General features: G+C 40.0%; 1 protein-coding gene across 11 annotated transcripts in view; it reads right to left on the reverse strand.

The window, feature by feature from the left end:
- Positions 1-12,052, reverse strand: part of KIDINS220 (kinase D interacting substrate 220) — a 91,232-nt gene that overhangs the window by 7,856 nt on the left and 71,324 nt on the right. For 7 of the 11 annotated variants that reach the window (XM_077750971.1, XM_077750972.1, XM_077750970.1 and 4 more), the window contains 3 exons: positions 6,605-6,736; positions 2,552-2,650; positions 1,322-1,558 (listed from right to left, as the gene is read on the reverse strand). In XM_077750971.1, coding sequence (XP_077607097.1) covers positions 1,322-1,558; positions 2,552-2,650; positions 6,605-6,736 — 468 coding nt within the window. Of the gene's footprint in view, positions 1-1,321; positions 1,559-2,551; positions 2,651-6,604; positions 6,737-11,104; positions 11,138-12,052 lie in introns of all 11 variants that reach the window. The other 4 variants (XM_077750968.1, XM_077750969.1, XM_077750963.1 and 1 more) reach the window with 1 other exon arrangement.

The raw sequence follows: 12,052 nt of genomic DNA on the forward strand, positions 1-12,052 counted from the left end.
CAGAGCCAGACATGAAAGAGATTTGCAAAACAATCCCTTTTCACTAAAGTTTGCTTTGTTTGGGAAAATACTGTCATTTCTCATAAAAATGTTATTTATGTTAACACGTCATGTGTTTAGTTTTAAATAAATTCATAAATATTTCTAAAGTTTCTCCATTTTTATTTCTAACATGGTAAATATGGACAGATACAACTTACATAGACAAAAAGCTGTCTGGGGTCTTGAGTAACTTTGTAAAGTGCAAAGGGGCTCTGAGATTACGGGGAAGTCTGAGAGGCGCTGTGTTAGTGAGAAGGCCATGGGTCTCCAGGTCACGGTAGGAAGTGCCGAGTACAGAAAAGCAGAGAAGGAGGATTTCTTAAGGAATTCTAAAAGGAATTCCAGGGAAAAGAAAGGAAGCACAGTTGTGGAAACACAGGAACAAAAGGGTCAAGTGTGAACACATCTTCTCATAAAAGAAGGGAATTTTTATCTCAGTCGGTACCTGATTATAAAATGGTTTCCCGGCATAAAGAAAAAGGTACCTGGCACATATAAAAAGATACGAACAACAACAACAACAAAATGTTTTCACCAAACTAAACAATCCCTCTTAAAAATGGTAGACCTACCAGGTACTGCTTTCCCTAAACACTGCTCCCTCTCCGAACGGGTTCCCGTGGCGCTACGTACTGCTTTTCTTTCCTCCCTGGCCTGTCCTCTCCCTTCTGCATCCTGCTCTGTCTTTCCCTAGTTTCTTTTTCTTACCTTCTCCTTATTCCATCTCTCGTGTCTCCCACTTCGCTCTCTATTCCTGACTCTGACCTGGCCTCTCTCTGCTACGAACACCCAAAGGAAGAACTCACCATTCCTAACGTCAGATGACAGAAAGAGAGTGAGGATCCCTATGCACCGAGCCTATGCACTGAAAACCAAATTATGCTGCTCAGAGGGATAATATGTGGCAATTTTCTAATAAAGACATATCTTAGCCACTGAGTAATGAATTTAGCAAGGACACAGCAGGTGAAGCCCAAGCTCTGCTGACCAGCCCACCCCAAGTAGCCCAGTCCCCATCTACTCTGTAGGCCGTTACCCTCGTTTATGGTTTTGACAGTTCTTACCAATTTCCAAAATGATCTTACTTTTTCTTTATTTTACTGACTGTCCTCTTCAGAAAAGTACAGTTTCTTGAAAACAGGGAGCCCTCTGTCTTGTTCACTGAGATGTGCTCATTAAGTATTTTCCAAACGACTACACAAATGCACCAAGATATTCTCAGGGAATTACATATCGCCCTACTTCTATAGGAGTATGAAAAATGACATTTAATAAATACCTGCCAACTTAGATTACTGTGACGTGGGGCACCTTCATCTAGACCAAGTGTATTCAGCTCCTCAAAGCTGAAGTTCAGCGTGTAGGGAGTCTGGCTGGAAAGTTCAGTATGAGGCAACTCATTGTGGGAAGAGCGACGAGCAGACTCGCCATGAGGCACTGGGCCGCCGCTGTTCTCACTAAGTAAACGCGAGTCTTCAGGGACCACTTGGCTCTCCGCATTTCTCATTTCTAGAACCTTAACGGAAGGAAAAAGAACATTAATATCCACACTGACAAATCACATTTTAGAAGCTTTAAAAATTACTTTTAAAAATAAAACATTACGAAGTTATTATAATGAAAATGAGAAAGCAGACTTCTGGTCAGTTTCTAATGAATTTGAAATCTATCTGCTTCTCTTTCACTTTAATTACACTATAAGGAGTGACAAAATCATCATGTATACATTATACACTAATCTGACCATTATGCCATTACTACTTTAGTTTAAAATTTAACTTGACCATTATGTTATTATCCAGTTTAAAATTCAGTTTAACTTTTGTTATAATTTAACAAAACAGAATGCAACTGGAGTGTGTCAAAGAGAACCAGAGCCAGAGAGTAGCTGATGTGGTGAAAGCAGACTCTTATCAGAAACTATTGAAAAAAAAAAAAAAAGAAAGAAAGAAAGAAACTATTGCAACTGGGGAAAGGAGAGCTCAGGATAGCACTGGGCTCAATCCAGAATGCAGTGTGGACAAGCAAAGAGTGGGGTAGGAGCCGGTGGGTAGAAAATCGCTAAGAAGTTAAGGGAATTCTGGCCAAACTGACTTGACGGGATTCTCCACAAGGCAGGCCAGGGCGGTCAGATACCATCCCGGGAGTGGTGGGGGATGAGGAGTCTGATCAGGTCCAAGGACCATCAGATAGTGCGGGTGGGAGTCCTTTCTAACCTGCCTTAACGTGATCCTTGCTAAGCCTGGGCCATGCAGGCCTGACAAGGACAGACATCGAGGCTGAGGCCTGGAGGCTTAGAGAGCCTGACTGGAGGCAGGTCAAAGAGAAGGCTGTCGTCAGTGAAAGCATGGGGAGCGGGCAGGTGGCTTCTTCCCCAAATTTCCAAGTGAAATGCCCCAAAGACAAAGGTTACCACGTGCTGATGTGGATATTCCACATAAGAGAATACAGAAAAATTAGCAGTTTAGGCCAGTGCTGTGAATAATTCTGTAAGTATAAAGTATCTTACTGTGCTTCTAAAAAGATGCCAGTCCCCAAAATTCATATTCATCTCTTTCTTCAGTTCATCAATGTTACACTGAGCTAACACACGGCCATTTATGTTTGCCTGGATAAAAACAAATGCAAGTATAAAAACACACAAAATATGAGATATTCTGAAACGGCAGCGATTAGCAAGTACGTTTATATTAGTCCTAAAAAAGTCATTACAGACTAGAAAATATTGACCTTAAAAGGTTATTAACCTATGTAATAATATAATAAACAAGTTGACTTTGGTCAACACGTGCCACTCATATTCTTCCAAGTGGCATCGCACACAAGCGAAACCAATCACTCCTCAGGGACCAGCCCAAGATCTTACCCTCCCAACTGTTTCCAAAACTACCTACACCCTGTCGTGAGCAATAAACAAAACTGTGAGTTCGTCTCCTCTAATCTTGTAACATATGAACACGAAATGAAGCTTCTGGGAGGGGCACAGACATCTGTTCTTGTAAGTGTGTCAGTCACGGACTAAGTTCTAAGTGAAGTAAGCTCTATCAGGATCGTTTATCAGCTGCATGAGATAACTTCAGCCATGAAAAATGTCCATCCACTAATTTCCCAATTTATTAAGTTCTTTTTTAAAATTTGTATTTAATTATTTTTTTTAAATTTACATCCAAGTTAGTTAGCATACAGTGCAACAATGATTTCAGGAGTAGATTGCTTAATGCCCCTTCCCCATTTAGCCCACCCCCCCCCATGACCCCTCCAGTAACCCTCTGTTCTCCATATCTAAGAGTCTCTTATTTTTGTTCCCCTCCCTGTTTTTATAGTATTTCTGCTTTCCTTCCCTTATGTCCCTTTGTTTTGTATCTTAAAGTCCTCACAGGAGTGAAGTCATATGATATTTGTCTTTCTCTGACTAATGTCGCTTAGCATAATACCCTCCAGTTCCATCCATACAGCTGCAAACGGCAAGATTTCATTCTTTTTTATTGCCAAATAATACTCCACTGCATACATATATACATCTTCTTTATCCATTCATCCATCAATGGACATTTGGGCTCTTTCCATACTGTGGCTATTGTCCATAGTGCTGCTATAGACATTGGGGTGCGTGTGCCCCTTTGAAACAGCACACCTGTATCCCCTGGATAAATACCTAGTGGTGCAATTGCTGGGTCGTAGGCTAGTTCTATTTTTAATTTTTTGAGGAACCTCCATACTGTTTTCCAGAGTGGCTGCACCAGTTTGCGTTCCTACCCGCAGTGCACAAGGGTTCCTCCTTCTCCGCATCCTCGCCAACATCTGTTGTTGCCTGAGTTGTTAATGTCAGCCATTCTGACCAGCATGAGGTGGTATCTCAGTGTGGTTTTGATTTGTATTTCCCTGATGAGGAGTCACATTGAACATCGTTTCATGTGTCTGTTGGCCTTCTGGGTGTCCTCTTGGAAGGAGTGTCTGTTCATGTCTTCTGCCCATTTCTTCACTGGATTATTTGTTTTTTGGGTGTGGAGCTTGCTAAGTTCTTTATAGANTAGTGGTGCAATTGCTGGGTCGTAGGCTAGTTCTATTTTTAATTTTTTGAGGAACCTCCATACTGTTTTCCAGAGTGGCTGCACCAGTTTGCGTTCCTACCCGCAGTGCACAAGGGTTCCTCCTTCTCCGCATCCTCGCCAACATCTGTTGTTGCCTGAGTTGTTAATGTCAGCCATTCTGACCAGCATGAGGTGGTATCTCAGTGTGGTTTTGATTTGTATTTCCCTGATGAGGAGTCACATTGAACATCGTTTCATGTGTCTGTTGGCCTTCTGGGTGTCCTCTTGGAAGGAGTGTCTGTTCATGTCTTCTGCCCATTTCTTCACTGGATTATTTGTTTTTTGGGTGTGGAGCTTGCTAAGTTCTTTATAGATTTTGGATACTAACTCTTTTTCTAATATGTCATTTGCAAATATCTTCTCCCACTCCATCGGTTGCCTTTTAGTTTTGCTGACTGTTTCCTTCGCTGTACAGAAGCTTTTTATGTTGATGAGGTCCCGATAGTTCATTTTACTTTTGTTTCCCTTGCCTCTGAAGACGTGTTGAGTAAGGAGCTGCTGCGGCCGAGGTCAAAGAGGTTCTTGGCTGCTTTCTCCTCGAGGATTCTGAGGGCTTCCAGTCTTACATTTAGGTCTTTCATCCATTTTGAGTTTATTTTTGTGTCTGGTGTAAGAAAGTGGCCAAGGTTCATTTTTCTGTATGTTGCTGTCCAGTTTTCCCAGCACCACTTCCTGAAGAGCTTGTCTTCATTCCATTGAATATCCTTTCCTGCTCTGTCCAAGATCAGTTGGCCATACATTTGTGGGTCCATTTCTGGGTTCTCTATTCTGTTCCATTGATGACTAGGTCTCTGTAATTCCAGTTTCCCCCAAAGAACAGATGGAATTTTCTTTATTAATAATAGATAGCTTGCTGATTTTACAAAATACAAAGCCTGGTTTTATTAACTGTGGTAAAATTATGGAGTACTTGTGTTTAAAACTGATAGAATGAGGGCGCCTGGGTGACTCAGGTCAGTTGAGCGTCTGACTCCTGATCTCGCCTCAGGTCATGCTCTCGTGGTTCGCGGGATGGAGCCCAGCATGGGGCTCTGTGCTGACAGTGCGGAGGCTGCTTGGGATTCTCTCTCCCTCTCTCTGCCCCTCCCCTGCTCACTCAAGTTAATTGCGAAGACATGAGTGCACACAGCAAGCCTATGACAGAGGGCCTGCTGCAGAAATGCAAGGCACTTTGCAGCACTCAAAAAACCAGCGCTAAGATGGGCCTCAAAACCCACGGCTGTCAATAAAGAGCTGAGTGGAAAGAAAATGCTGTCATGATGGAAACAAAATTGCCCAGGATTCAAGTTGGAGGCCTCACCCTTTCCTGATGCCACCCAAGCAGCCCTGGAGGAGAAAGTCAGGTTCACATCTGGGAAAGGCAATGCTTGATGCCTTTGCAAACAGGGCACTAACTAGATCTGTTAGGAAACTGACATCATCCAAAACCTTTCTGACTAAACACAGGTAAAGATTAGTAAAATGGTATCTCATTTTGCATGCTCACTATTCCTTACAAAACTTCTTAGATGCCTTTCTTTAAAGTATGTAAACATTCGAAGAATGTAGAACATTGTTATTAATATTCTACTTTACTGTAGTAAAAGAAAAAGCATAACTTAGTGGAAGCACCCACTCTAAGGGGGACACAGGCTTGTAGAATATGGGAAGCCTCCCCCGAATCCCAGGCGTCACTGTCCAACATCACGGTGGCGGCAGAAGAGCAAGAACAGGACATAAGAGGAATGGACCTCCTCCCACGTGTGAGCCTTGCACACCAGACCTATGAGGGTCCATCAGATGGGACAAACTCTTAAGTCCTATTAACACATAACAGTGAGAACGTGAGGAAAATGAAGCAAGTGTGCTTTACTCTGAAAATTATTAAGTCACAAACAAACAATACAAAGAAAACATAACAGAAAAAGCCTTTAAATTTCTATGTTGCATATTGGACACATGAGTTATTGTTTATCTAAATGTGAAGTTCCTTAGAGCTTTGTATTTCTCATCAAGGCATTCTTACTTATATTAGGTCATTTAAAAAATAACATTGTGGGGTGCCTGGGTGGCTCAGTTGGTTAAGTGTCTGACTTGGCTCAGGTCATGATCTCATGGTGTGGGTTCGAGCCCCGTGTTGGGCCCTGTGCTGACAGCTTGGAGCCTGGAGCCTGCATCCGATTCTGTGTCCCTCTCTCTCTGACCCTCCCTGGCGCGTGCTTGGTCACTCTCTCTCTCCCTCAAAAATAAACAAACATTAAGAAAAATAACACTGTAATACAGCTACTTTCTCTTAATCCATTTATAAACTAAGAAATAATAGAGCAATTTGAGGACACAAAATAGTAAGAATCATGCTTCCATTTGGAGCTTTCCCATTTCAACTTAGAATCCATCTTTGAGAAGCTAAGAACAAAGAATTCATTGTCCACAGAACCCCGTCCCCGCGCCCTCAGCCCTGCTTCGAGTCGGCAGGTCAATGTGTACATCACCTTTTTGATTGTCGCACAATACTGGGGCAGCATGCTTTGGTCCAGCCCTTCTGTCTGCTTCAGCTTCTCGCATACTGCATCCACATTCATTGAATTCAGTGATACCATTGCTCCTGAGGCCGGGCCCGACCCCTAGATAAGCCACGGAGAAATACAGGTGTGAACAGCATTTCGTGGCAGATGCATGCAGCACATAACAGTGAAACTCATGAAGTCACACTATGAAGTACTCTGATTAATAACAAATTTTCAAACGAAAGTTAAAAACAACCAATGTGTGTAGTATGGGAAAATGCCATTAGGGAACAGATTTAGCTACTCTTCTACTTTAATGAGTGACTTGTATTCTAGCAAATACAGCCTGATCTGCGAATCAAGCCTAGGCCAACTTCTCAAATGCTTACAGCCTGACTGCAGAAGAGTAGGGTGCAGCCCTTAATAGCAGGAAGGACAGCAGGTTAAAAAAAAAAGGAAAGGGGAGAACAAGAAAAGAAAAGGGACAAAGAGGGAAGAATACAGATGCCTGTATTATAAAAATACAGAAGGTAAATCTATGAAATAATTTTTAAACGCCTATACTAAACAGCTTTAACTGTCTCTACATACTACCTTAAAGAGTCTGTAACAGCTGAAGCTTTCAGACTTTGATCAGATTTTATGTGTAAGAATTTAAAACTTCCCTTTAAGAATCTAAACAATAAGCACATAAATATAAAACAGTAATACTACTTCTTAACACATGTAAAAGCAAATACAACCCATTAAAATGGGGTTTCATTTACAAGAAAAACCACAATAATAAATAATTCTAGTATTTTCTTAGAAGAAAAATGTTTCCTGAATGTGGTGACATACTAAAGAAGTATTTGCCCCGTGGTCAATTATATGCGGGTCTCCTCAATTACAGATGTGGACATGGAGGTCTAAAGAGGTTAAGTTTTGACGTCAAAGTCACAGAACAAGTAGCTAGTTAGTAGTAGATGTGGACCAGAACCCTCGCTTATCAAGTCTTATAACTTCCTATTTCCCTTGCTCCCACTGCCTACTTTTGAAGAGTTTACAGAAGCTAGAACTACAATAAAGAAAAGACAAACCAGCTAGGACAGCAGATAAAGACAACCTTCAAATGATCTTCCCTGTTTACCATTCAATCTAATCTTAAAATAATAAGTCAAATTTATCCGATCCTCAAAGATGTGTAAACTTTTATTTTCTACTGCCTCTTTTCCCATCATCAGGACAAAAATACACTATCACAAGCCCAAACTGCCTATCAGGCAGTTGCTAAATGTTATTTGTAATGTGAGAGCATATACACAGCATATATCTTCCTTACATACAAGTATAGCTAGGGAATGAGACCATATTGAACAGGGAGTTGGAGTATTAATTTCATGCCGGTTAGGGAGTCTTTGCAAGTTAGCAAGTACGAGATGGGCCCATAAAAGTTTGGAAGTTAATGACTTGGAATATACTGCACCAAACACATTTACTCAGAGTTTGTCTTTAATTAAATATAAATTTCAACATGCCATATATTATATGGTCCGAGGGGCAACTGCTTCAAAAAATACTAACAGCAAAACACTAGCATTTCCATAATTTAGTTTTCCTACCTCTATACATAGTTCTATTTTCTGCCTGGATAAGTATAGCCAATATTCAAAGTGTTAATTATCCAGTATCTACTATGGAAATTTAAAGTGAATTCTTAATAACCATACTTGTTTTACCTTCCTTTCCTTTTAAACAACTTTACTGAGATATAATTCACATACCCTACAATTCTCCTTTTTAAAGTGTATGATTCAATGGTTTTTAGTATATTTGCATAGCTGTAAAACCATCACCACAATCCATTTTATGACTCTTTCATATCCCTAAAAAGAAACCCTTGTACCAATAGCAGTCATTCTCCATCCCTTCAACATCCATTCCCAGCCCTTGTCAACTGCCAATCTTTCTGTCTCCAGATCTGCCTTTTCGGGATGTTTTATATAAATGGAGCCACATAACATGTGACCTTTTGTGTCTGGCTTCCTTCACTTAGGATAATGTTTTCAAGGTTCATCCATGTTACAGCGTGTGCTAGGACTTCATTCTTTTTATTGATGAGTAATAGTCATGGTTTAAATGGTCTTCATTACTGTCTTCCAAGCATTTTTATTCCTCAACCTGTCTCCTCTCTCTGGATCCATTTATCCTTTACATATTCTTGGTTCAAAAATCACACTAAACAGTTTGATCAACAAAATAAATAATTATCATAATGGATTATAACTTATTCTGTGTAAAATGAGTCTATACTGATATAGAGGAATAACTGAATAAGTGAAATAACTGAGTAAGTGAAAATAAGTAATTGAATAAATAATTAAGGAATGAAAGACAGCTTTTCCTTATAGAATTGAATTAATAAGTGTAGAAGAAAGAAAGAGAGAGTTCACATTAAGAAAACACAATAATGGCTGCATGTAAGATGCATCAATGTGTACGAAACTTAATGGGCAAAGGAATAAAGAGAAACAGGACATTTGCAGAGTATCAAAGTCTCTCTCCCAAGATATTTATTCATTACAAAGGAAAAAACAGAACTTCACAGCGTTGAAGCCTGGCAGACGCCACCTTCACCGAGTGACTGAGGCCAGCACTAGCAGCAGTGAGCCTCAGCCCAGCACAGCCCGCCTCACAGGATGCGCTGAGGAGGGCATCGCGCCTCCCTGTGGGTCTCTTCCCAGAGATACATAAGCTCCAGCTCACAAACCCAAACAGAGGAAGAGTCTGTAAAGTACCTGACCGGTATTCTTCAAAAGTGATAATCAAGGTCATGAGAGACAAGGAAGGAGCAAGGAACTGTCAAGTCACAGATCAGAACTCCAAGGAGAAGCAGCGACAAACACAACTGGATTGGCTCTTGGACCAGAACAACGGCATTAGTGGAAACCCGGTGAGCTGCAGAGCCTGGGGGTAGTTAGCAGCAGCGCACCGGTTTTAACTTCTGCTCCTAAACGGTATGCTACAGTCATGAAAGATGTTAACACACGAAGGCGATACTATTTTTGTACCTTTTCTTTAAGTCTAAAATTATTTTAAAGTAAAAAGTTTTTTTTAATCCCCCCAAAACTCTATTTCTGACTATGCTAAAAAGGAAAAGTATCACAGCCACGGAACAAATTAACTCTGTCAGCTCAGGGGGGAAGTGTAAACTTGTAGAGCATCTTATTTCCACAGAGAATCTGGGAGCTCAACAACAGAGCAATGCTGCTAGATACTACTCTCGTCCTCTGAAAAAAACGAAGTTTCACATAATTTTATTTTCATGCACCTTTAAAACTTTTGCATTTTATCAATTATTTTAAAACATAATTTCTGTATCACTGGGGACTACACAGAAAATATATATTCTCTGAATGACTTTTAGAAGATTTATAAGAAAAGATAAACACACACACGACCATAAGGTCCCGAAGCTAGAGTCTGACTCCCGATTCTATAGGACGTTATCAAGATAAGGAGTAAATTGTCAGTAAATGAAAATACGTTATAATATCCTTCTTTGAATGGGAGAAACGGTAATTACCTGCCAGGTCTTTTCTAAAATAATCATGTATAGGGGCGCATGGGTGCTCAGTCGGTTAAGCATCCAACTCTTAATTTCCGCATAGGTCATGATCTCACAGGTTTGTGAGATCGAGCCCCAAGTGAGGCTCCATGCCGTTAGCATGGAGCCTGCTTGAGACTCTCTCTTTCCCTTTCTCTCTGACCCTCCCCACTGCACAGGCACACACTCATGCGTTCTCTCTCCAAATAAATAAATGTACATTTAAAAAAATCACATATAATACAATTATTTTGAAACCAAATGACCTTAGTAACCAAAATAATGATTTTTGAATGGAAACCTCATAAAAGGAAGGACACAGAGTACAAAAGTGATACGGAAAAAGTGTACTTAATAATTCAACAGGTAAATTAATAGGAAACTAATTATATTACTCTGACAAAATACAGAATGGTACTGTTCTGAAGTTTACCCAGCATTCTTATTTGAAAGATACCAGCTATAAGTCTAGAACAGATCATTTCAGCATATATCACAATTTATTTTTAAAAAATTTCTAATGCAGATATTTGAATACAGAAGATGTTAGTTTGTTTAAACGGTTAAATATAAACTTCAAAACGCACACAAATCAGAATTTCTTCAGGGAGAAGTAAAGCAAACAAAACAGACTGCAATTACCTTGATGTAACTACATGTTACATGTAAGTAGATTAAAACTACACTCTGAAACACTATCATTCTGGTAAATTTATTAAATAAACTTAGAAGTGATTAGCCAGAATGAGTGCCATGCAAAGGCTGAAAGCGGCGATGAAAATAAACTCAGGCACTGATATAAGCACAGATTTATCAACAGCCCAGCGTGAGGGTGCCAATGATTGCTTCTAATGGTCTAATAAGAAAAGTGAGTAAAATTGCACTGAAAGTTTCTGTACCTGTCTTTGTTTGTTAAACCCAGAGTCACACGGCTTTCAGGAAGGAATAAAACAGAATGAAGGACACGAGCTTCAGTAAAACATCAAATAGGCACATGTAACAAACACAGGCAGCACACGTGTCGCTCCTCAGACTTGCCATAACTTTGAACAAACACCTCTGCAGCAGCACCAGGCAAGGAACACGCAGGCACAGGCGCGCACGCACACACACACACACACACCCCCACACGTGCACACACACAGGTTAGTGTAATGTCATCAACATGCTCTTGGTAACATTAAAACTGTACTCTCAGAATATAGAGTCTATTAAAAGAATAAATCCAGGGCCATACATTCAACAACAACAACAAAAAACTAGGTAAATAAAATTTGTTATGAAAAATCAATATTCCTACCACCTACCAGTATAAAATTAATATTTAAATATTCTGATTAAAAACTGCAACTGAAGATGACCAATTTAATAATAATACTTAAGGACTTGGAATTCACATGAGCACCTCATAAAATGACACATTATCTAGCCACACTATACCTAATGTTCAGAAATCTACTTTTCAAATTTGGGGTTTGTTTTATTGGGCATTCGGCATATGATAGATGCACTAAAACACCATTTGAAAAGAAAGCCTTTACAGCCTTATGGTTCAAGAAATCCTAAATGTGAAGTGAAAAGTATCTGCATACTGTGATTAACAGGACTATTTCGGTGATGTAGATTTTTTTTTAAACTCCCTTTCAAAGCAGATGCCACTGCTACTGATTATTTTTCTACTCCTATCAGGTTGGTAGTGAAAATTGTTAAATAGTGAAAATAATCTACAGATGACTGACAACACTGATTCAAAGTTAATTTACAACATTGTTTTAATAAAGGGCAGGGCTCTGCTGGCCTGTCCATGCTGTCCTTTTAAAATACTCGGCATCTGCAACACCCAACAG

The sequence above is a fragment of the Crocuta crocuta genome, unplaced genomic scaffold, assembly GCF_008692635.1.
Source record: "Crocuta crocuta isolate KB4526 unplaced genomic scaffold, BGI_CrCroc_1.0 scaffold129, whole genome shotgun sequence".
In the NCBI taxonomy this organism is placed as follows: domain Eukaryota; kingdom Metazoa; phylum Chordata; class Mammalia; order Carnivora; family Hyaenidae; genus Crocuta; species Crocuta crocuta.